The sequence below is a fragment of the Diabrotica undecimpunctata genome, chromosome 8 (genome assembly GCF_040954645.1).
Source record: "Diabrotica undecimpunctata isolate CICGRU chromosome 8, icDiaUnde3, whole genome shotgun sequence".
NCBI classification, from domain to species: Eukaryota; Metazoa; Arthropoda; class Insecta; order Coleoptera; family Chrysomelidae; genus Diabrotica; species Diabrotica undecimpunctata.
The window spans coordinates 125,251,315-125,278,209 of NC_092810.1; the positions used below are offsets into that span (position 1 = coordinate 125,251,315).

Consider the following 26,895-nt stretch of genomic DNA (forward strand, 5'->3'; position numbering starts at 1 on the left):
CTGTGTATTCTGTGACTTTAGTGATCAAATTCTGAACTATTTTATTTACAAATTGTAATTTAAATTAGTGAAAATATTGTAATTTACTTAAAAATATTATAGAATATATAAAATTGTCAACCAGTTATGAGCTTTTTCTTAGAATATGTTTTTATGGTATTTTTATAACAACTCTTCAAAAAACATGGGAATATATAACGAGATATAAGAGTGGAAGAAAATTATAATGAAAGTCAAGTCATACAACAAAATTTGACAATACACAAGAAGAATGAGGAGAGGAGTGATTCACCGCAATAAGCGAATCAAAGAGCTAAGTAAGAGGGTGGTAAGAGCGGCAAACATTCCGTCAGGAATGGCCTTAATGTTGATGATACTCGCATTAGTATTTACAAATACAAAGACAAAGTTTTATAAAAGTATTAAAAGTTAATGAATTTACACTTCCATAATTCATGATTAATCTGTAATAAAAAATCTGCGACAGTAAATTTATTTGAGATAGTGGGAGATAGGAATTTATGTGTTGTATGTTTCCGATAACGAATCTGTCAAACTATTATAAGTTGGGCGAACAAAGTATACTTAAAATACACTTTTAAAGCTGCAAGAAATAGATAAAAATCAGAGATATGTAAGAGAGATAAAAATCAACAAAGTTATGACGCCATACGCCATATGATTGTTTAAATTAATTTATGTTAGTATGTAATTTGACTTGACATTTGAAATTTGAAGGATGTTTCAATAATTTGACTTGTACATTCCTACATTCCCCTACCCTTGTGCTTTAAAAATATTCCCATCCGATAAAAAGTTTGATAGATAGTTAAAGTTAACCCAAAAGGTGTTTTTATTCGTTATTTAGAGATAATCTTCAATCTGGACTGTTTATAAGAGACCCCAATATGTTTTTAATAATCTGAGCAGTAAAAATTAGTTCGTAATGTGAGTTATGATATCAAACAATTCAGGGTACAAACTCAGGGCCTCTAAAAGCTCTAGAGAGGTTCAAGAATATGATTATGGAAATTCGGATGACAATTATGATCACGGCCTGGATGAAGAAATTAAATCATCTGCATATCTGAAAGATTCTAGAAGCAACAAGGGAGGATCAGGAAGGACTAGGTCTACTGAATTTAGATCCAGTAAAATTAGTGATAGAAGAGGAGGACCTAGAACCAGAGGTTCCGGTTTACCAGGAAGGAAAGATTATTCTGATAATTTTTATAAGAGAAATTTTGATCCCAGAAATTCAGAAGTCCTTGGTAAGAAACATTTTATTTTAAGTTTAAAGCTATATTAATTTGTAATACAAATAGTTTTGATAATCATAATTCAAAATAACTTTGATATCTTGGATTAAAACAGTTAATTGCATGTACAAGTTCATGTTGTCTAGGTCAGGAATACCTTTGCATCAAAACAAATTATAAAACCAATATTTAGTAAGGAATTTATTTCCCTAGGTGTTGTAATTTTAGCCAACATTGTTTGAAATTAAAAACTGATTTATATTTAAAATAATTATTATTTTTAATTGACAGAATATTATGTATATTCAGCATATTTTTTTAGATCTTAAGAATAATGACTGCTATTATAGAGCAAGAGTTCTCTTTTTTTACATAATATTACAAAAGATATTCCCAACCATTCAAAATGTTACAATATTTGTCCAATATGAATTATGCAGATGTTTTAAATATATTTTAAATCAAAAGATATCCTTATCATAAAATTGGGTCAAAATGTTTATGCATTGTAATGTTTTTATTTTAAATAAGGTAGTGTAAAACTTACTGCACTAACCTCATTTTGTCATGAAAGTAAACCATTCTTTTCCATAATATATTCATTTTTAAATTTAATTTTTTTAATAGGTCCATTATCCGTACAAGCATTACTATAATATGCTTTGGTTGTTCTGTTTTTATAACTATTTTTCAATTCCTTCCCAGAATGTGTTGTAGATACCTAAAACTATCACTTTTAGGTATTATGAAAGATATTTCATAATTCAAAGTTAAGTATTTTTTTATTTATAAATTTCATCTCTAAATTAACAGACCTATAGTTTATCGCATAAAAATGGGCATAACCTTTTGAATGAAAGACTGTTCAAATGATAAAAAGAAAACATTCTGTTACAATTGATTAATTGATACATAATTAATTACTAGGCTTATTATTTTAGTGGAAGCTTTACCATCGACATCAATATTAGGGAAGGAGAACTTTTATAGCTTCATTAAACAAGCAGAAATAGTTGTCAGCAACTACGAGCCAGAATATTTTTAACAGATTGACAGAGTGACTTATCATCTGATATCTTCTACACATGCTTTTTAGTTGGTAATTTGTTGTGAAATGAGTCAATTTAATTCATCATCATCAATATGAAGAGAACTTGGAGAAGAGATTATTGAAGAATTCATCTTCTGTTGTGATTTGGTGCGTGTGGTCATAAAAGATGATCACCTTTCTTTGGGTGAGGATACTTGAGTGGATTTAGAATTTTATTTCGTCAGTTCTTCTTAAGCAAAAATTCGGGACCTTTCTAGCACATATGAGAATGTGTGCTGCATTTTCTTGAGAATGAACCTGTTTCCATGAGAAATTTGAAGTTAGGTCCTGAATTTGAGTTATTCGATTTGCGACATAGGTGTTCCAGCATTAAGCATCCAACATAAAGCAATTTGTGAATCGATCCATAAATTAACAGAGAAAAAATGGATATGATTTTCAAAAATGCAATTTATTTTTTGTGTCCTAGCAATGACATTGCTGAAAGTTCCTATCTAGGAATTGACACAGACTTCAAAAGCGCTAGACGAGATTTGAATGCGATTTAAGTGCAGCTGATAGTGCGTCAACAATTTTTGGATGCTTAGTTTTTGGATAAAGACCTATCCAGTGACAGTGAATGAGCCCAAGATTCCTATGGGATCAAATATTATAGCGAGTGGTGAGAGATCATTTCTTTTTGTGTAAACATTGTTAGTAGTTGGAGAACTTGGAATGAAAATGGAAAAGTAATCTTCTAGAGGGTGCCAAGACCTAAGACCTTGCTATTTAAGTTAATTGTAGGTATTTCATAATTTGATTAAGACAAGTGTATATATTTGGCAAAGAACTCTGACACATTGGAAACCCATTTGTGAAGATTAATACAGTGACCATTTAACATATTTTTAACTCATGATACGCGGATTCTAATTCATCTCGGGTATTAATTCCATATAGAATATTATCGTCCAATTTAAAAGTGCATTCCAACCAAGGGGATATTTCGTAGCATAGAGTAGCTATTTCTTGTAGACAGTGAGTGGCTGAAAAACCAGAGCATGTTACTCCATAAGTTACAGAGGTTAAAGGGTTTATCTGGCTATTTCTGCAAAGAATATTTTGTAAGAAGGTTTGTTGGGGTTGACATTGATTTGCTGATACATATTTTCATTGTCAGTGATGAAAACCAATTTAAATTGTCGAAATTGATAGAGGATATCAATGATATCTGGCTGTACTTGATAACCAGTGAGCAATATTTAAGAGAGCATCTGGAAGTTTTGCGCTTTCATCAAACACTATGTCTGATGTAGTGAATCCTTTAACATGCAATTATGGGGTAGAAAATATTTTAGTTTAGTGAGTTTTTGAGAGTGAGGGGAACATATTGCACTCTTTTATATTCCTTTTCATAGGACTGATTATGCTCGTCATTTTCCCTTGTCGAGAATGCTCAGCTCTTGCAATGACCTCCTATTGGATCCTTTCTGTACAAACATTAATGCTTTCAAAAGGCAACTTAAGAATCTAATTATCAATCTAGATATGTGATATTATATATATATATATATATATATATATATATATATATATATATATATATATATATATATATATATATATATATATATATATATATATATATATATATATATATATATATATATATATATATATATATATATATATATATATTTAACTTTTGTGATTTGATATACTATTTTAATGTACAAATTTTAACTGTTTACTTGTTTCTTTGTTATTGTTTGATGTTTATTGTACATGATCTTTACTTTTTATTATTTGTTGTATTTTATTGTAAATGGTTCTACCGTTGAAATAAATAAATAAATAAATATTTGACGTGATTCAGAGAAATGTCATCATCATCATCAGTGGTACTACAGCTCTAGTTGAACCTCGATCTTCTCCAGTCTATTTCGCCAGTCGTTTCTGTTCATCGCCAACCGTTGCCAGTTTGCTGCGTCGATCCGTTTCCTCGCATCCTCGTCCACACTATCCCACCATCGCATTCTTGGTCTACCTCTACTCTTATTTGTTAATAGTGCCACTCATAGGGTTCGTCTGGGTCAGTAATTTTTATGTGCTCTTGACACATGTCCAGCCCATCTAAGCCTACCTATTTTTATGAAAGATATTACATCTCTACCATTAACTAGTCAGGGAGATGTATTGATCAATAAATTGTTTGTATTCTTCGATTAAAGAAGGATTATGTTTTAATATTTTTTCAAGTGATTCACAATTCTTTTTTGCAATGAGGATTGATTCACCAAGCTTAGGATGCTTGTATGGTGATTTTTGAGCTAAGTTGACTTAAAATCGGCCATTTTCAAGAATTTTGTGGTGAATATTGAAATTTAACTCGGATGATTCGTCATCGGGAGACTTTGTTTTCTCGTCGGCCTTCTCTTCGATTTCGCAAAGTTTGGAAACGAGGGCATCAAGTTTTGAGTCTGTAGAATGTGCGTCCTGGGTTTGGACAAATAGAAAAATATTTTCTTTGTAATGAACCTTGTTTGAAACGTTACTGGAGATCATCTCCAGATACATCTCAAATGTTTGAAAATGCGTAACCACTTGTGAATGTTGGTTCCTTTTGTATGGTCCAAATACCTAACTTATACTACTCACGCCGATTTTAAATGTGAAGTTATTAGTCATATAATTTTAGATATAATTTTTTCTTATAAAGTGGCTACTTAATAACCAAATAGTCAATATTTCTTAAAAAAGTCGAATGAGTTCAAAATTGAGCCCTCTTGCTGTTGCAATCATTGTGTCTTGTATTTATGTTATCAGTAGTAGCCTATTTTTGTATGTGCATTATCGTGTTTTTATTGCTTAGTTACCAACTACTTAATAGGGTACTTTATGCCCGCGCGGGCATAAAGTGTACTTTATGGCCCGCACGGGCGTAAAGATACAAACAAAAAGATAACTTATTAGAAACATCTTTATTTAACAACATTTCAAAACATTATTTAGAATTTACATAAAACTGGAAATTTTGAAAGGATCCGGTAGTATTAGATCCCGTTAGGGATCTCAAAAATATCTTGCATTTCCACGGTTTTAGTTTGACACGTTTGACAGCATTTCCGTAGCGTAGCAATATAACACGGACGGTAGAATGTCTACTATGATATATCATAGTAAATATATTCAAAGTATAGTCAATATATTCAAAATATAGTCAAAATGAAATCGAATTTTCGGATTTTTTAGGACATATTTATTTGTAGATGCAATAACGAACTATTATGACATAAAAGTTTGTGTGCACCGCGGGTATTAATAGATGTATATGCCCTCGGGCCAGCGGCCCTCAGATTTGTAACATCGTCGCCCTCTGGGCAATGTGGGCATAAACATATATTTAATACCCTTGGTACATTATAAATAATTATTATAGTTTTAATTTCTCAGAGATGTTCTTTATTGCCTTATTCCTCATTTAGACCTAGTCATTTTTTCATTTTTTAATCCAGCACACTTGAAGCGTGCCATTGCAAAACGTTGTAAGTGCCACTTTTTCACAAATGCGGATTATAAGCTAAATAGGTAGTATGTGCCATGCTTTACTTGCACAATAAAATTTATATCGATGACGCTTTTCCCAGCGGCGATATACGGAATTAAATATCAAAACGTAGTAAGTGCCAACGAACAGTTGCTTATTTAACATAACCTAGCAAAGCTTTTGGAGCGGTGTTTCTGTGTACTGTTTTCGAAAAAAAAAATGGATATTCCTGAAGATTTACGTGCCAAAAAAAGAAAAATTACTGGAAATGTAAGAGAAGATGTAAAACGCAATAAAAACTCTGGAAGTCCATATCTAACTTTAAAGCAAAAGCGAACAATACCTGGTAAACTTTTTTGCGAAGTAAAAACTTTTAATTTTTTTTTTTTTGGGAGCGTATAGAGCCCAGTTACCTGAAGGGAATTGATATATTTTACTAAAATATATTTTTAGGTAAAGTGCAGCTGCCAGTACTCTTGTAAGCTAATTACTGTTGTTGCAAGAAAAATAGTGTTTGAGCAGTTTTGGAAACTTTCAAAGATTATAATGTACTTTAATCAAACGTAGAAGACATGGAAATTACGATAATCCCAACTAGAGCAGACGACAACATTCATTTAAATATTTTCTACCACTTCCAGGAGAATCTGAAGATTAGGTATATAAAAGTACTTTGTGTTTAACTTTGGCTATTACATAAAGAAGATTGGAGATACTTAGTCAGCGATTACTCTCCTCCGGAAACAAAAAATTATTGATTTTATTGCGTCAATTCCTAGCAGAGAAAGCCATTACAGTCGAGAAAAAGTTACAAACCGAAGATACCTGTCTGAAGATTTGAATGTTCGGCTTGATAGAACAAAGTCCCCAGTCCCCCGACAATGGTTTAATGAAATTTTTAACAAAGAATTCAGTGTAGCCTTCGGAGCCCCAAGAGTGGACACCTGTCCTACGTGCGACGAGTACATAATTTCTATAGCTGCTAGTAAGACTCCCGTGGAAAAAAATGAATTCGAACTAAAGCGAGACTTACATCAACGTCTGTCTAACGATTTACAGAAGCAGCTATATACATATTCCAGCATTGACTCATACGCAGATATACTATAGTCGACAGTTTACTTGTATTATATACATATATATATATATATATATATATATATATATATATATATATATATATATTATATATATATATATATATATATATATATATATATATATATATATATATACAAACAACACAGTTTATTGGGGTTGCAGTCAGAAAATTGGCCGGGATGTTAATGAAACACTCTTATGACTTTTTGTCTAGCTTTCGGAATGGTTTTATTCCTTTTTCATGACACTGTAATAAGAAAAAAGTGTAAATATTTATAAAATATCACAAATCTTCAGTGCAACTTACTAGTCGTTGAGATTATTTATAAAAGCATAGACACTCAACATTAATAACACACACATAAAATATAAAATAGTGGACAAAATACATTTTAAAAATTCTTTAAAATTTTGGTACAAGTAGTAAAAATTTTGTTGTCATCTTTTATTGGTGTGTTTTAACTCATAGGCTCATGGCACATAGAGAACAAAAAGAAAAAATCCTATGAATAAAAAGTAATTAGGTGTACTTAATATTATATTTCTTTTTAAGAAATACTAGAGGCCCATCTTAGGTGATTTTAATTTTTAAACCTGTCTTAATGGTATGCAACATGTTATGCATATAAGTGTAATTTGTGTGGGTACGGGTACAGGTAGATATTAATTTTATTTTGGATGTTTTTCCAGTAAGTAACAATAAATGTTGCTCAGTTTATCTATGTCTGACTTTTTATTGATGCAAGATGTACTAGATTTTATGGAACACATTTCCACGAAAACACGTTTTGAATGGTTCTTTTCCTTTGCAAATATATATATATATATATATATATATATATATATATATATATATATTATACATTTTGAAGATGAAGGTTTTGTGTACTTATGGGATGAAACAGCTGGAAAACGAGGTTGTAACGAAATCGGTAGTTGTTTGTATGATTACGTTACAGCTCAGCTTAATACTACACAGCGAAAATTGGGGTTCTATAGTCCGATAAGTGCGGAGGGCAGAATAAAAACCAGGGTATTTTGGCTGTTTATATTACCCTGGTAGCCAAAGCGTATTTCGACGAGATAGTGCATAAGTTTCCACAAAGTAGCCACACATTCCTATCATGTGATCGGGACCTTGGCTGCATTGAAAAAGCCAAAAAAAGGTCTTAAGCCTAAAGTACCTATGGATTTGGTGGGTATAATGGCAAGTGCACGTTTAAAAAATCCATTTGTAATTAAATGCAGTACTAGATTTTTCAACTGGATGGAAATTGCAAAAACTAGCCTAGTAACCTCCACCCTGGGCATCTCCCAAGCTATTATGCTGAAAATATCTAAGGACAACTTAGAGTAAATTGAAGTTAAAACGTCTTACTCGGAGGTCGCACCATGGCGCAAAGTGCGTGTGTTTAAACCAAAGGTTACACCACAATATTTTAAATATTTAAACATTGAATTGGTGGATCAGGCACCCCGTAAACGGAACAAAGAAAAAATTAAATAAACTAGAAGTATCATCCCTTTCATTTCACTCGCCAATCAAGAATTTTATCAAAAACTGGTGGAGAGTCAGGAGGTCCTACAAAATGAATAAAAATAAGTTACAACTTATAAGTTTATAATAAAATGTTTTGTATTAGCATTATAATATTAACATTGTATTTAACAAACTGTTTTGTATAGTAAAGGCGTCAGAAAAACAATACATGTTCATCTTTTATTTAAAATACGATTTTTACCATCCATTATACATGTGCAACTTTATTGGCACATACCACGTTTTGATAATTAATGGCAAATTACAAATTTATTACCAATATTTCCATTAAAGTATGTGTTTTATTACTTGCCTATATCTAAAATGATATCCGAAATAGCTACAAATATTTTGTATTTCTTAGTAAGCTAAAACAAAACAAATTAATGCGCCTCCTGAAAAATTTTTAAAATTGCACATACCACCTTTTGCATATGGCACGTTTACCTACAATAAAGTTTAAATTCCAGAAACTTTCCATGAAGATCCATTTTTTACTAGCTTAACAGTGAATTAGTAATGAAGGTTTTAAAAAGTTCAGAATAAATTCATTAGTAATATAGACTCATATTTTTGTCCAGCCTCACGTTAAATTTAAATAAAAATACTTTCTTGTAGAACATAGAAAAATACGTTTTCAATACCATACAGAGTTTTAAAATAATGCTTTATTTTTTTTGCAGGAAGCAGAGGAAAATTTTATGAACCAGAGAAGAAAACCGAGATTAAATTAAACCTTCCAGAAGATACAAGAATATCAAAACTTCTAAGACGACTTAATATAGAAACTGACCAAGACAACTCATTGGCTATATCCAAAAAACTTCTGGAAGTTCTTTTAATACCTGACAATGCACACTATGTCCGCAAAGCTTTCCACATACTTGGGGAATCTATGTATGAAATTCTACATGTGTCCCCTGGTCCTATGGCAAAGAGAGAGGCTGCAAGGGCTTTGGGACGCATGGGTTACATAATGGGTCAAGAAAATGACTTTGAAAGATATCAGCATTGGTTGTTTAATAAAATGACAAATAATTTTGAAGAGATGCAAATACTGCTCATGAAAAGTCTTAAAGAAACCTTGGCTTTTGAAGAGAAGAAACCTGTTTTACAAAGCCACACAGAGAATCTTATCAATAACTTAGTTTTAGCTATTGAAACAACAGAAAATGCAGAAGTATTCAAAGCTATACTTGACGTATTGATCACAGTAGTTGAAATGTACCAAGCAGAATTTTATGATCAATTCAGAGATACTATAGACTTGCTGTTTGGATGGCATGTTGATCACACACAACCACTTTGCAACATAGAATTTATATCAAAGTGTCTACAGAGGATTTCACATCATTTTAAATATTATTCAGAATTTTCAATACAGCTAATAGAAAATTTTCTTGAAGATATTAGCAATTATTCGACGCAAATAAAGGAAGCTGGAGATACGAACAGCCTCGATCATGTCACAGTTTTAATTTTAGCAATGAACACTGTGTTAAAATGTTTGGGAACGTCATTTCATCCCATTAATAACAAGACTGTTACTTTAGAGTTTATTAATTCATCACTTACTAGAATAATCAAAACAGTTAGTGACACATTAGAAAATTATGTACCAGAGAATTTAACCATCGCTGGTAATAACTGCATTGGTTTGTTGCTTGGCTATCTCGACACTAAATCTCAATTTCTTTGTAGTCAGATTTATGCACTAATTGATCTGGAAATATCTATGTTGTCAGACTTATCAGACGCAACTGTTATATCACTGTTAGTTTTAATATCTAAAGTGGTTAAGGAACTATCAGCAAATTTGCCTGTAGAAATTATAGATAAGTTGATAGGACCAAATTCGGAAATTGTTAAACTGCGATACTCTCCTTTTAGAAACATTCAAGAAGCCGTTATCTGCGTATATCAAGCTTTACTGAATCTTAAAAACGTTTCTTTATTACAAGAAGCCTACAGATATGTACTGGGCGATCTAGAAAAAGCATATTCTCAGATAGTACCAAATATTCAACCTTTCACAACCAATAACCCATTTATAAACTACAGTGAACCCCGCAATCCAGAAGAGACAACTTTATTTCTACTCAGGTGTGTTTCGCAGTTGGCCAATGCCAGTTCGATTATTGTCATGTGGGCACTTAAACCAAGTATCTTAGAGCTTGTTGGAGTTTCCATGATTCCTCACGACGCGTGTCTTTATAAAAGAGCACCTTCGCTGCAATACTGTATGCTGTATCTACTGTTTTCTCACTGTAAATGTTACAATCACTTTATCTCCAATAGTACTCTTGTCAACAAAACGCAAGAGGTTACCAATATTATGAATAGGTAAGTTAAATTATGGTATTTACTGTATATAGGGTTGGAAGTTCAAGAAATGAAGGTACGGCGGATAAATCTTGAAACACAACAAATGTTGACTCTTTAACTTTAGAATAAAAACTGAGAGTTTTTTATTCGTCATATCTTTTGAACAGTAAGTTCGATGTGTCTCATATTTTGGTCAAACGTTACACTACTACCACCTAATCAATTGATTTATTCAATCTAGAAAAAGTCAGGTCCGGTTTAAAAAAAATCGATTTGTTCATAGAAAAAATATCACTCTTTATATGGTTTTTGAAAACTCTAATAAAAATTTTACAAATTAGACAAATAGGCAATTAAAATGGCATATTTATTTTTCTCCACAAGATTACTTAATTTTTAATTAACAAAAAAACAACTTTGCCTATGAATTAAAAGTTTGGCAAAACTATATAGTAGAAGATAAGCCACTTAAGCTCACTTTGACCTTTGACCTCCGCGACTCAAACCGTACGCACTTCGGGCATATAATTATTTCATTCCAATTCCTGCATATAATTATTTTATTATTTTCTAAGGGCTTATAATACAGATAATTCGTTTAACCGGAATTGTTCTAAGCAAATTGCAATTATTTCGGCTAGTGACTAAAGGAACAATAAATAAACGAAATGAATGGTGTACTTCTTCTTAAAGTGCCCTCTCCTCAATGGAGGTTGGCTACTACAATTTTAAAATCTTCTCTATCTTCAGCTGTTCTTATTAGTTGTTCAAAATTTAGCCCTGTCCATTGTCGGATGTTTCTGAGCCACGATAGTCTTTTCCTTCCTAGGCCTCTCTTTCCCTCGATTTTCCTTTCACTATAAGTTGGGCATATTGGTACTTATTATTTCTCAGTATGTGGCCTAGGTATGTTTTTCTAACTTTTACTGTGTTAAAAAGTTCTCTTTCCTTGCCTATTCTATGCAGCACTTCTTCGTTTGAGGTATGCGATGTCCATGAAATTTTGAGCATTCTCCGGTAGATCCACATTTCAAAGGCCTCCAATTTATTTACGGTTGATGTTTTTAGGGTCCACGTTTCAACTGCATATCGAAGAGTCGACCAAACGTAGCATTTTGATAAACGTAGTCGAATTTCGAGTTTTATTCGAGAATCACAAAGCAGTCTTTTTATTTTTTCGAAAGATTTTCTGGCCTGTTCTATTCTCGATCTTATTTCTAGATCAGGATTTAGGCTGCTATCGATCCAACATCCCAGGTACTTAAATCTATTGACCTGTTCTAAAATGTGCCCATTTATTGTGCAAGGTTGAGGTACGTTTTGGTTTTTTCGGATTGACATCACTTTGGTTTTTTTAATGTTTATTTTCATACCAAATTGCTCACAGGTCGAGTTGGTCTTGTCGATGAGTCGTTGTAGACCTACGTCGGAATCCGCAATTAACACTGTATCATCGGCGTATCTGATACTGTTGATATTTACGCCATTCACCTTGACTCCATCCTTGGAATCCTCCAATGCTTCTTTAAATAGAAACTCGGAGTAAAGATTAAACAGCAGAGGCGACAGAACACATCCTTGTCTAACTCCCCTCCTAATTTCTACTTCTGCGGATGTGGAACCTTCGATCCTAACTCTGGCGTTTTGGTTCGAGTACAAGTTTTTTAAGAATTTGATGTCTTTTCCATCTAAACCGACTTCTTGCAAACGTTCGTGTCTTACTCTATCAAATGCTGTTTCGAAGTCTATAAAGCATATAAATATATCTTTCTGTTGGTCGTAGCATTTCTGGGCGAGAACTAGTAAACTGAACTTCTCTCGTTCCCATGCCGGCTCTGAATCCAAACTGATCGTCTCCGATGATTGTTTCGCACTTTCTATAGATACGATTATGTACGATTTTTAGTAGGACTTTTACTGCATGACTCATAAGGCTTATCAGACGGAACTCATTGCAGTGTTGTGGGTTTGGCTTTTTTGGTAGTGGGATGAATATTGACTCCAGCCAATCTTGGGGTATTTTACCTGTATCATAAATGCGATTGAATAAAAGGACAAATATTTCGATATTTTCTTCGCTGATTAATTTTAACGTTTCTGGGTATATTCCGTCTGGACCTGCGCTTTTATTTGTTTTAAGATGATTAATTGCATTTATGATTTCAGATTTCAGAATTGTTGGCCCTTCGTTGTTATTTTCCAATCTTGGTTCTTCTCGTATGTCGTGAAAAAGAATTTTAATATAGTTTTCCCATTCTTTCAGTTTGTCTTCCGTTGATTCTAGCAGTTTGCCATCCGTGTTCAGCATGGTGTTAAAAGTCTTTCTCTTGGTAGTCGATGTAAACTCTTTTACCTTTTTATGTAAATTAAAAAAATCGTGCCTTTGTTGTACTTCTTCTATTTCCACGCATTTTGTTTCCAGCCATTTCTCTTTTGCTTCAGTTATCTTTTTTCGAATTATTCTATTTAGTCTTTTGTATTCTCCGTACTTGTCATTTTTTCCTTTAGATTCTCTTCGTTTGTTCATTAATTGTAAAATCTCTTCTGTCATCCATTCCTGTTTGTTATTTCTAGGTGTTACTTTTAGATGTACAAAAACCAGCATAGTTTCGCATCGGATATTATAAAATATTACGCAATGCTCAATGCATCTATATTTGATTTAAGAAATGTAACTTCTCGCAAAAATTAATTTTTTTCAACATTAGATATTATTCGATATCCATATGTCAAATTAATGCATTCATATCTCCCAAAATGATTTTCACATCTTGGATGATGTTTCTTGGGAAAAGTATATAGGTGTTTTCAAGTTCTTTGTACAAATGTTATTTTTCTTCGTATTATCAGTTGGGCGTGTGCATTAATTATGCTGAAATTAAAGAATTTTTCTCTTATTCTAATATAGCACATTCTGTGGTTAATTCCTTTAAATGCGAAAAATATTTGTTTCGCGAGAAAATTGAAAAAGTTATTCTATTTGTTTATTAGCTTAAAAATTGTACAGTTGTTTAAAAATTTCCCTAGGCTCTCCTATTCGACGGATTTCAATGATTTGAATTTTTATTTGAAAGCTTGAATGCACTTGTATTTGTAAGTATTTAAAACTATTTTCAAAAATTTGGATTCCAAAATTATTTTACGAAAAGTACGTGATCGATTGTACTGAAATTTTCTGGGTAAATCTTAAATCTGGATTTATAGCTTCTATGTGACTTTTAAATGTCAAAAACATTGATTATTGGCCCTTTTTAAAGGGTTTTGTTAATTTTGCAATAATAATAATTATTTTTTCAAAGTGCTTTCCACGTTTACTGTTTGTATCGCTCATGTAACCTTATTTTCTTTTATAGATAGACCTGTTATGGCAATCGTTATATAATTTTTTACTCTTTAATCTTCAAATAATTCAGAAATGTGGTTGTTTCATTCTTTTACTGTTTATTTATAAACCTGTAATAAACTGTATATTTCCTTGTTCCTCTATTATCCTATCGCCCAGCTATTTCATATTCTGTAGGACCAATATGTCCAATTTTTAAGTCAATTAATGTCCCTTATCTATATAATTTCCTTGGGTTCCATATACCCAATTACATGTCCTTAATCATAATCCAGCTTACCGTTGTAAGATCCGTCCGATTTTGCTTTCCTAATAACAATTTTTTTAGTAACGCCCACATAGTAAGAGGTCTATTGCACCTCAGCCCTAGGTTAAAGTTGTCTTGTCAACCCAGCTCCTTAAAAAAAAAATCTATTATAAATAAATTATTTACGAAGTTTATTGAAGAAGTATATATTAATTATAAATATGTATGTTTTACAATAAAAATTACCTCAAATATTACTAAAATAAAAGAATGAAAAAAGATGTATTCTAATATTAGATTCATAATGTACGCAAAAGTTCATACAAATTAAAAAAAGAAACGTCGAAATCCATAAACAAGAACCAAAGCTTCAGATACAGTAAACTCGCAATTATTCGAGTCCCGATTAACCGAGCCTCCGGATTAACCAGGTAGTAATTGAAAAGAACAAATTATGTAATAAATTAGCTTGGAGAGTGAGATTAACTGAAAGCGTGTGCGCTGGCTGTTGGTACGCTGAAGAGATAAGTCACTAGCGAGTGTTATTGTTCTAGCCACTATGCTTCTACTGGCCGCCTCCCCACCCGTCAGTTTGAGACTTCACAGCTAGCTGTTCGGTTCGTCCCACTGTAAGCTCTTACACAAGGCGGAATTAAGATTAACGGAATCAGCATAGACAACATCAGATATGCTGATGATACCGTCTTAATAGCAAGCAACGCACAAGAACTACAAAATATAATAAATGCGGTAGTTCACCACAGCGAAATGTTCGGTTTACATCTAAACGTTTCCAAAACTAAAACTTTAGTATTTTCAAAGACACCAATAAACGTACAGGTGTATGCCAAGGGTCAAATAATAGAACAGGTAAATTCCATAAAATATTTGGGAACAAATATCAATAGTCAGTGTAATCCAAAAAAAGAAATCCTATCAAGAATCGAACAAGCAAGGAAAACATTCATGAGCATTAAAACATTTTTTACAAGATCAGACCTTAGTCTACAGCTTAGAATCCGAATGATCAGATGTTACGTTTTTTCTGTCTTACTATATGGCTGTGAAAGTTGGACAATGGACTCTGAAATAGAAAAAAGAATAGATCCCTTTGAGATGTATATATATGTACAGACGAATGTTGAGGATACCATGGGTACAAAGAGTTACTAATGTTGAGGTACTTCGTCGCATGTGTAAACAAAAAGAATTACTAAGAATAATCAAAGAGAGGAAAATGCAATACTTGGGTCATGTGCTGAGAGGCGAAAGATATGAATTACTTCAAGTTATACTGGAAGGAAAAGTACAGGGCAAAAGATCAGTAGGAAGACGCTAGAACTCGTGGCTGAAAGACCTGAGGAGATGGTTCGACCGCTCATCCGCAGAGATCTTTCGCGCAGCAGTTTCCAAAACTACAATTGCCATTTGGATCGCCAACCTTCGAAAGGAGACGGCGCAATGAGAAGAGAAGAAGCTCTTACAAGTTCATTCATGTATTCTTTTTGTGTAGTTTCTACGTAACTTGAAGTGCAATATGAGTTTAAAACGTAAACGACTTGTGGTTTCTTTAGAAAAAAAAATTAAGTGCTATAAAACGCTTGGATAAGGGTGAGTCAGTAAAGAAGGTTACTGCTGACCTAGGTGTTGGCGAAGTGACTGTGGGAGATTGGAGAGTAAACGAAAATATATTGAACAATGGGTTAATAAAAGTGTGCGTGGTGGAAGTGATTTGTTGCGGAAAACTTTGAAGAAAGGAGAATACCAACAGACTTCTAAAGCCTTATTTTAATGTTTTTCTAATCTTCGAGGGGTGAAAAGTCCATTAGCGGCCCCATGCTTCAAGATAAAGCTGTCGTGTTTCACAAACGGTTTAAGGATGGCGAGGAAAATTTTACTGCAAGTGATGGTTGGCTCGACAGATGGAAGAAGAGATATGGCATCCGACAACTGAACATTTCGGGTGAAAAACTTTCGGTCGATTCATCTGAAATTGGGCCGTTTAATTTAAAATTGAGAGATCTCATATTAGAGCATGGCCTCACGTCAGACCAAATCTTCAATTGTGACGAAACGGGTCTCACTTTCAGAATGCTTCCAACCAAAACACTGGCAGCTCAAAGGGAACAAAACTGCGCCTGGATACAAAAAAAATCAAAAAACGAGTAATTCTTTTGATGTGTAGCAACTCTTATGGATCCTAAAATTAAGGCCTCTACTTATGGAAAAAACCAAGAATCCAAGGGCTTTTAACCACCATGTACAGGAATCAACGTAGTGCGTGGATGGAGTGCCAAATTTTTAAAGATTAGTTTTTTGACGAGTTCGTTTGCGTTAAAAAAACCTACTTAAAAAAAACCTACCAAGAAAAGCTATTCTTCTTTTTTACAATGCGCCATCTCATCCAGATGTAAATTCGTTGGCTAGCGGTGACATTAAAGCTGTTTTATTGCAACCAAACGTTGAATCCTCATTCAACCTCTGGACCAAGGAGTTTTAGAGGCTATGAAACGGAACTATCGTCGAAGGCTTCTCCAAGTGTTGTTGACCTAGTTGGATGAGGTAATGACTGTGACAGCAGCCCTTAAAAAGATCACCCCTCCTGTATTGCTGAAATAGTAGACCTCGCTAATCAGTAACCAACGGAACTGCCGATAAATACTGAAGACGTCAACGAGTAGATTATGCAAGATCAGCAAATGGAACTGACTGATGATACAATCGCCGACATGGTTATCAATCCACACAATGTCACTGAGGATAACACAGATGAGATAATCGAGAAAATATCTCACTCCGAAGGATTGAAGGCGATTGTAGCTGCCCCCTCCTACATTGAGCAACAGGAAAAGTCAACCCATACCGATGTTCTTCATCTTCAGCGTTGGTGCAACATCGCAGCGTCAAAACGAGGCCAGAAGATGACACAGAAATCTATCACAGACGTTTTTAAAGAGCAGTAGAAATGGAGTTCCTGAGGAGAAGCTGTAGACTTACAAAAAGAGACAGAATTGAAAACGCAGAGATTAAGCGGAGAATGGGAGTGCAATCAGACATAATCGACTATATAGAGGAGAAGAGACTATCCTGGTACGGCCACGTCAGAAGAGCGGACAGAGGACGCTGGATAAACAAAATCACAGAATGGAGCCCGATTGGAAGAAGAAAGAGAGGAAGACCCCGAAGGTCATTCAGAGATGAAATCGACGAGGCTATGGAGAAAAGAACCCTGCGAGATGGAGACTGGAATGACAGGGAAAATTGGAGAAAACGGTTGAGTGAAGGAAGACAGTGAAAACTGTGGAAATCCTTAGTAGTAGTAGTACGTTTTTAAAACATGAAGATGATCCAGTACGTAAATGTTTTTCTATTTATATATTTTAACTATGTACTCTGTATACAGGTTTACACACTTTAATTGTACATAATAAACTAATTACATACGTCATAACTTTTGAATTTTTCGTTTATTTTAAGCAAATACCCGATCTCCGCATTATCCGAGTTTTTCGGTATCTGAGGTATGTGTGGTCCCAATTAGCTCGGATGATCGCGAGTCTACTGTACAGTTAACAGCCTCTTCCCCATCCATCACTCTTGTGAGTTTCAAATCCGACCGATTTTGAGGACATTAAGTTTTGTGGAAAATTCCGTTGGAAGGCAATCTTTTTCGAATTTGGCACATTACAACTTTAAAGTATGTTCTTTCAAATGACGCTAATTATATCTCTCAATTGTTATAAATAAAGCTGCTGTGCATTTTTAAAAAGAGGGACTAACTTAATCCCAAATTGTCTTAGGACCACTTTTTCTTTTTTAAATTTTTTGAAAAAATATACTTAAAAGTTTTCTTAATATGAAAAAATAATTTTCTTGTACGCAATGGTTAAAACGTTATTCTAATTGTTTATAAGCAAAAAATCTACATGCTTTTGCAAAATGATTTTGCAATATTCAAAACTGTTTTTTATATTTTTTTAATAATATTGATAGAGTAAATCTTCTTTCATAAACTACCCGTAGAATCAATGTAACTTCATTATTTTCTGGCTTATATTGTTGCAAAGAAATTAGTTTGGTATAAACAAATAAAATAACTTTTTAAACTATTTGACCAATCGCTTTGAAATTTTGATCCTATTTTAAGCACCACAAGTCCCAACATTCCATGTAATATGAAGGTTCTAAATTCAGCTTTAAAAAAGTTATTACCATTAATAAAAAGCCGAAATTTCTGACATTTTGCTTTCTGTTACCTTTCTAAGCAACAAATAAGGAAAGAAACATTTTAAAACGTCATTTTGAAGTTTTTTATATGACTTATAAGTTTCCTACTCTCAAATTTGTTTCAAATGCTTCACCTTTTTCTGATACAAGAAAAAAGCAAAAATGTACTCTTTTTTGACCTTAGTTTGTTAATAACTGTTTAAAGCCCAGGACACACCTATCATACAGCCTTCCGATCATAAATAGTTCGGCAGTTGGGTACCTTTCTGTATACAAGGAAGGGTGAATAGTTTAAAACAATTATATCTTAAGTTAATTTTTTCGCTGAATACGAATATGTATTCATTTTACATAAGATAGAATAGTTTTCAACTATCCATCAGTGGCGGCTGGTGTGGTAAAATTTTGGGTAGGCCAAGCCAGCAAATTACATATACCTATGTGTAATCAGTGACGGATCCAGAGGGAGGGGTCACGGGGTCATGACCCCCCCCCCTAACTAATTTTTTAATGATTTCTCTGTTCATTTTAACTTCTGCGTGGTATCTAATTTTTGCGATTTTTGATTTTTCATCTAGCAAATCCCGAACAGAAAACGCCCTCTTCTGTACATCCTTAAAGGACAGGAAATTACTTAAATGTTCCTTGCAACTGGAATGTTTTTTAAGGAGGCGGACATATTTTTTAAATCAAAGTATCCTTCACAATTCCATACACATTTCTTATTAGAAAATAATAATCACGGCCAAAAATATAGTCTGTTTTTCGTAATACTTCCAGACAACCATTTGTAGACATCATACCTACCAAGAGAAATTAAAAGTACGCACCTTTTTCCCATTTTTTTAGTCAATGCGCAATGTTGGAGTAGGCCTTTCATTCATAATAATTTTTTTTCTATCAATTTCAGTCATTTTTATGTATCAGTTATAAAACAATCTCATAATATATAAGTTGCATACAATCAGGCGATATAGAAATCACGCAAATCTGATTTTTTTTCTTCGAATTTTATTAAATTTATTTGGGCAACCGTGCACTTGTTTGCAATTGTGTTGTTTGTTTAAAAATATGTTACAATTATAGATTATGTTACATATTTTTTTATCATAATTTAAAAGAAAATTTATATTACAATTTGATAATTACGTTACAAGTGACAACGATGGTCGCCGTAGGCCCGATCGTCTGGTGCCCAAACAGCAAGCATAAACACGACAATAATAATCGCTGTCCGGCAAGCTGCATAACTTCAAACGCTTTTTGTACGGGGATCTTACGTGAGCTGGGTCGGCCAGTTCCGATCGGGCCTATTAATGATATTTAAAATGCCTTAATACGATTCGATGCTTTCTGTGGTAATATAATAACATAGTTGTTTTAACTGAAGTTAATGTATTGAGTGATTTAGTACATTTAAAAGTTATTTACATGCATTAACATAATTTTTGAATATATGTTTTTCAATTTTGAAGCTCTTAAAATTATTGGGTAGGCCCGGCCTATCCTGCCTACCCCCAAAAGCAGCCACTGCTATCCATGCTTCCATGTATACAGAAACGTAACCAGCTGCCGAACTATGTATGATCATAAAGGCTGGATAATAGGTGTGTCTCTGGCTTAAATCCAAAAAATCGACTGCAGGAGACATACAAGCTCTTGTTATAGAGGTCCATACTTCTCAAATCAACTATCGTTTGCCTGGAGGGGTTAATGTCACAAACAGGGTACTTTTTTGCTTATTTCCCTGAACTATGCTAACGAGAGATTCTGGACTTATGAATGTTTTTTTTGCCTCTCTCCTGGAAAGTAGTTCCGCTCTTTTGTTCCCTTCAATACAAGTATTTCCAGGCACCCAGAGTTCATTTACTTTTTTATTTTTTCCAATCCGAATCAGATTTTGAATTGAAGAAGTTTGGGTCAATTCGATTCAATTCCAGTGCCTTTAATGCCGCCTGGTTTTCCGATATAATTTTTATAGATCTGTCCCTGCAGTTCTTCCAGGAATATCCCTATAGCATAAATTTCTGCTCTTTCAATCAACAGACCAAACTTAATATGTAAAAAATAATATCCTTTAGAAACTTGTTGTGTTCTTTTAACAAATGTTAGTTAAAACTACCACCGCTTTTTAAATTAATAACCATTATATTTTTTAGGTTTGCTCTAACGGAAGGTTTGAACATTAATGACGTGCCTAACAAGTCACCAAATTTCGGAAACTTTGCAATCATACTGGATATAATATACAATGCTATTTCTGCAGAAACTTCTAATGACATATTGTTACTGCTGCTACAATGGCTAAATGATGTTCTCATTAATTCAGAGATATATTTGGAACATCTTTATGTCAATGAAAAGTTTTCCAAAATGGTGGATTCGCTAGTCAGATGCGGTTACTGTTTTAATGATAAAATAGTTCTTGCTGTTTATGCTAACTTGGATAAATTACTGTCAAACAAACAGCTGTCGTGGTCATATAATTTTCTCTCAAACATAAGTGACTTGTGTAAACTACACATAAACTCGAACAAACCTGAAATTCGAAAATGTTACACTAAATTGTCTTCTAACATCCCGTGGGATATTGCAGTAGTTGAACTAAATAAGTTAAATTCTATTTATTCGATGAAACAGAAAAGCACATATCTCAAAGAGTATAATAACTACATGGTATATCTAGCACAACATTTACACCTTAACGGTAGCGTAGATGGAGAATTATATCCGTTACATTTTAAAACATTAATGAAGTATTTATTAAATAGCGACAAACTTCACTCGAATTGGATGAATGAAATCTTTACCAGCTGTTGGGCAATTGAATCCGATTCTCAGATGAACATGGAATTGTTTTTTGAACTCGTTGTAAATAATCGCCAAATTTTGAATAATTGGCTAACACTAGAAGCTGCTGAGTTTTGTGTGAATTATAAATTAAGAACTCCCTTGGGAAAACCGAATGAAACTTTTACGAAGATCGAAAGTTCTTTAAATAATTTAGGAAACGAACTCATAACCTTCAAAAAGACAACTGAAAAGTAAGTATATTATTTTTCTATATATTTTAAACTTATTCTTCACTATGAGTAGATATATATGTATTTGTATAGGTAATTTTTGGTTGGAATAACCTGACCCTGAATGGCGAGTAAGGAACCTTTTGTTTCAGAGAACATCTTTCCTGATGTTAACCAATGGTTCGACGTTGTATTGTTGACATAGTCTTGATTGACTTCATTGGGATGTCGCCTTTGTAGAGGTTTACCCATCCAGATGAGCATTTTTTCTTCCTTAGAAAGGTGGTTTATGCGAATTGCTGGTTCTCTCAGTATAATCGATGTTGTGTCATCTACTGCTTTGTAAAGTAGATGTCTCAGGCTGCATTCGAGATTAAGTTCTTAAATTAGCAATCTTTTTTCTAATTGCTCAATTATATCCATAAGTCCTCTTCTCCCTAAATACCGTGGTAATATCGTTCTTTCTACAGCACTACGAGGATGGTGTTTTTGTGCCTTGGTGAGGTGCATTCGTACTTTACACTGAAGATTTTTTATCTGTTTTAGTCCATTTAACAATACTAAAGGAATAGCTAAGCGAGAACCATGCGTAGGTGTTGAGTGTCTTAAACAAATTTTTACTTTTAAGATGTGAACGAAGCAACTGTTCGACCCTTCGTATGAACTCCGAAGTTACTTCGGTTTTCATTTGCTTGTGGTCAATTTTCCGCACTTGCTTTATTTCGAGAAATTTATACATATCATTTTCATCCATAGCCTCGATGTTTTGGCCATTTTGCATATCGAATCCTTTGTACTGAACCTTTCCTCTGATTATATTTAAAATACGGCACTTACCTAGTCCGAAATACATACTAATATCATTCGAGAAGGTTCGTAAGGAGTAGCACTGTAGTATTGACAGTTTTGCGTTTTATCTTCTATCCATCCAGCATTGATATTATCGTTTATGGACACAGTCCAATTCGTGCACTGCGTCGGTCGTCTCGCTTGAGTGAGCGCCGACTGATGTTCCAGCGCAGCACGTTCAGCGAGTGGAGCTCTTGTTGTTGTGGCATGTTTGGAGTTGTTGTTGGGCTGTAGCTGATTGTATGACAGGGGGCCGCCTTATTAGCACCAAAGAATATAGACGCTTAAAGAAGAGCAGTTCAAAACACTCCTCCTGAGGGTGGCTGCATAAACTCAAAGCGTGGCGCCGTGGCGAAAATTTCATAATGAAATATGTAGTTAGGGGGAAGTGGGAAAGGAGTACGAACGGGTAACTGCATCTACGCCTAAACAAATTTCGATGCCATTGATTTGCAAACTGTCTTTTTTTTTGTTGTTTCACAATAAAATCTTTATTTTTAATATATTAAATTGTTAAATTTTTAATTTTAAAACTTAAAAATGTATGATATTTACAATATTCAAAGTATTTATTTTTTTAATTTTATAACTGAATTAAAAATAGATTTGTTCCGACACAACGAAAAACCGTCACATAAGTTTTTATTATACTGTTTTTCTGCCCAGAAATTAACGAAACATTTTTAAAACATTTCAATTAAAAAAAAAGTATTCAATGAAACTTTTTACTAAATTATGAAATTTTTCATTTCGCCGAAACTTCCAAACTTCCATTTCATCCATAATTTTTTAATAACAACAAAAAGCATTCCTGATTTATTTTTGAAATATTTAGCAGTACCTTTTAATGAATAGAATATGTGAAAGTTTTTACGCCGTATGGGTACTATTTAATCTTGTTTTAAAATAACAACTAGTAGTATCTAAAACATCATTTTCACAATGAATGAATATTGGTGAAATTATTACAATATAGTCTTAAACTGATTTATACTTAAAATTTGTACATATTTCAATTAAAAATTTGAATCATAATAATTTTTCTAAAAAGATTAATTTATTAAAAGTTAAAATAATATTATTTTCTCTAAAAAATTTTATAAAACGCAAAAATTTAATCCTATTCTACGACCACGCAGCATCTACGTATAAAAATATCTAAAGTTTCATTTATTGCCCCACTCTTTTATATTTTAGAAGCAATAATAGAGCTGACATGACCGCTCCTTAGTGGTACGTGGTACCACGTGCGTTCCACCCGACTCACTTTTTGCCGACTTTCAAAAATAACAGTGAACAATTCTTCTATAAGCGTCTATATTCTTTGTTAGCACCCTGCCACTGACGACCCGCATAGTGTCATGTCCAGCGCCGACTCCAAACGTGCCCTGGCGATCCCCAAGCAGCGACCCTAAACATAAATTATCATTCACCATTTTCATTAGTGTACATTTTATACCTACTGCCAGGTGTCTTATACCAGGTATTTTATACTACTGCGGGTATCACCGCTACCCTTTGGGATCGGTGCTACGAATAGAACTGACAAAACTCCCACAAGTTGTACTTATTATTATTGTACAGTGGTGGCCGTAGCTCAGCGGCTAAGATACTGGCATTCTAACTCACGAATTCGATCCTCTACACCAATGGCATTTTCATTTCAAGAAATTATACGAACCGTCACCGTTCCCGAGGGGCACGTAAAGCCGTCGGTGCCGGTTACGTAAGTGGTCCATAAGTCATGTTTGGTGCGCTTGTGTCACTGAAAAACCTTAACACCAGACCTTAGCTAGAAAGGCACACGGATTTTGCTTTTGTTATTGTACTGATTTTTTTTTCATATTCTTGACTGTTTTACCATTTTGTATATTTTTTATAAATCCCCCAGTTCCTTAGATGTGTTATTCATCCACTTTTGTATATATATTTTTTATTTTGATTTTTGTGAGATTTTCGAGTGTCTTATCAGTTGTAACACAAAAGATTTTTCAGGTCGCAGTGTGAAAAGGTTTACGAGGCTAAATGAGCCTTTTGAGAACTACAATGTAGATCTAACTGATAGTCAAATCGAATATGGCTCTGACTTAAACTGATTGACGACAAAAAAGTTTCAGTACTTTATTCAGTGTTCACTTGTTAATCACAGTATAAACTAAATAATTTACTTTTTTTTAATTTTCTTAATTTATCAACCTATGTGGTTATTAGCACCGCTCGGTATTACAATTTTTTTTACATTTCTGGATCTTCTTCTTCTTAGCCTTCTGTCGTCCATGTTTGGACATAGGCCTCTCCCAACTCCTTCCATCGGTCTCTATCCTTAGCAACATATTTCCAATTTGTTCCGGCTATTCTTTTAATGTCATCAACCCATCTCATCTGTGGTCTTCCTCTTGGTGGTTTACTTTCGTAAGGTCTCCAATGTTGTATTGTAGTATTCCAACGTTGGTCTTTTTGTCTAGCAGTGTGGCCCGCGAAGCTCCATTTAAGTTTGGCAATTTTTGTTGTTATGTCCTCGACTTTTGTTTTGGATCTTACCCAGTCGTTCCTCTTTTTATCTGACAGTCGTATACCTAACATTGCTCTTTCCATTGTTCTTTCTGTTGTGGCTAGTTTCTTCATGTTTGCCTTGGTTAGGGTCCAGGTTTGACATCCATATGTCATGATAGGAAAGATGCATTGGTTGAACACTTTGCTCCTCAAGTATTGGGGTATTTTGCGGTTCTTAAGTATCCAACTAAGTTTTCCAAATCCTGCCCATGGTAGTCTTGCTCTTCTAGTAATTTCCGCACTTTGGTTCTCTTTGTCAAGTTTCAGGATTTGGCCTAGGTAGATATATTCCTGGATTTGTTCTATCTCACTGCCATTTATAGTTATACGTCTGGGGTCATCTGTGTTTGTCATTATTTTTGTTTTTTTTTCATATTCATTTTTAGGCCGACGTATTGGGAGCTGGCTGCTAGTTCCCCCATCATAATTTGCAGTTCCTCGAATGTGCTCGCTATAATCACTATGTCGTCAGCGAATCTGAGGTGGTTTAACTTGTTGCCATTAATGTTAATGCCATAGGTTGACCAATTTGTAGTTTTGAAGAGGTCTTCTAGGGCTAGGTTGAAAAGCTTTGGCGATATTACGTATCCTTGTCTCACTCCTCTCTTAATGGGGATGGGATTTGTAGTTTCGTCTATCATAGTTACATATCAATATATATTATGTATTAGTTGTGTATATCTCGAATCTATTCTACAATAATTATTAATAGCTTGTTCTATGGCCCACATCTCGATACTATCAAACGCCTTTTCATAGTCGACGAAGGCAAGAAATACGGGTAGTTGGTATTCATTTCTGGATACTTAATATAAACTGATTTTGACATACATAGATTATTACCTACATAGATTTTTACATACATAGATCTGAGTTAAACTGAGTACATCGGTTTTTACAAACATTGACTTTTACGCAGTTATTTTTACACGCACTGATATTTATATTTGGTTATACATATATTACTATTGACTTAAGAAAACTTAAAACTGACGAATATACACAGTTCTCTTCCTGACACTGTAGGTTATACTATTTCCTCTCATTTGAATATGCCGGACATTCGATTAAAAAATGTTATACACTTAAACTGTTAAAACACTTACCGTACATAGGATCAACTTTCCTGTTGATAGTTTGGTCTTTCCTGTTGCTACACTTATTCTTCAATTTTGTAACTGTTGTTTTTGTCTCGTAGTTTTTCTTGAGATTGTTTCCATTTGTGAAGCCACCGTTCCTTCAAGATCGAGTTAATGCAGGGATGTTAATCTTTCTTATATGTAATTTCTGGTAACTCTTCGTTGTTAACTGAAGATTTGACAGCAACATCTACTCTTTCTCTACCATGTATACCTATATGTGACGGAATCCACATAAATTTTACAATAGTATTCTTTTGCTTAAGTTGGTACACATTGTTCTTTATTAATCGCAACAATGGATGAGTTGGGTAAATGGTGCCTAAGCTACTCATGGAACTTAAGGAATCTGTCATTATTAGGCATCAGTCTAAATTAGCATTCAGGGCATATTCTAATGCTTTGTAGATTGCGAATAGTTCTCCTGTATATACTGTGCTAAAATTTGAGGTTTTATATGAAGCAATGTAATCATTGTTATAGGCAATGTAGACAATGTAGTCATCCTATTATGTCATACGGAGCAGAAACTCACACTCTCACAAAAACAACAGCACTAAAAATGCGAGGGGCACAAAGGCGCATAGAAAGATCGATTCTCGGCGTGACAAAAAAAGACAAAATAAGGAACCAAGACCTAAGGAAAAGAACAGGTATCACTGATGTCGTCGAACGTATAGCCAAGCTGAAATGGAATTAGACAGGTCACATA

At 33.6% G+C, this 26,895-nt stretch overlaps 1 protein-coding gene across 1 annotated transcript in view; it reads left to right on the forward strand.

Annotated features, from left to right (window-relative positions):
- Window positions 1-772: 772 nt before the first annotated feature.
- Window positions 773-26,895, forward strand: part of nonC (serine/threonine-protein kinase Smg1) — a 142,096-nt gene continuing 115,973 nt past the window's right edge. Inside the window, exons 1-3 of the mRNA XM_072540920.1 lie at window positions 773-1,271; window positions 9,161-10,820; window positions 20,779-21,663. Of these exons, the coding sequence (XP_072397021.1) occupies window positions 956-1,271; window positions 9,161-10,820; window positions 20,779-21,663 (2,861 nt within the window). The 5' untranslated portion in view covers window positions 773-955. The remainder of the gene's footprint in view (window positions 1,272-9,160; window positions 10,821-20,778; window positions 21,664-26,895) is intronic.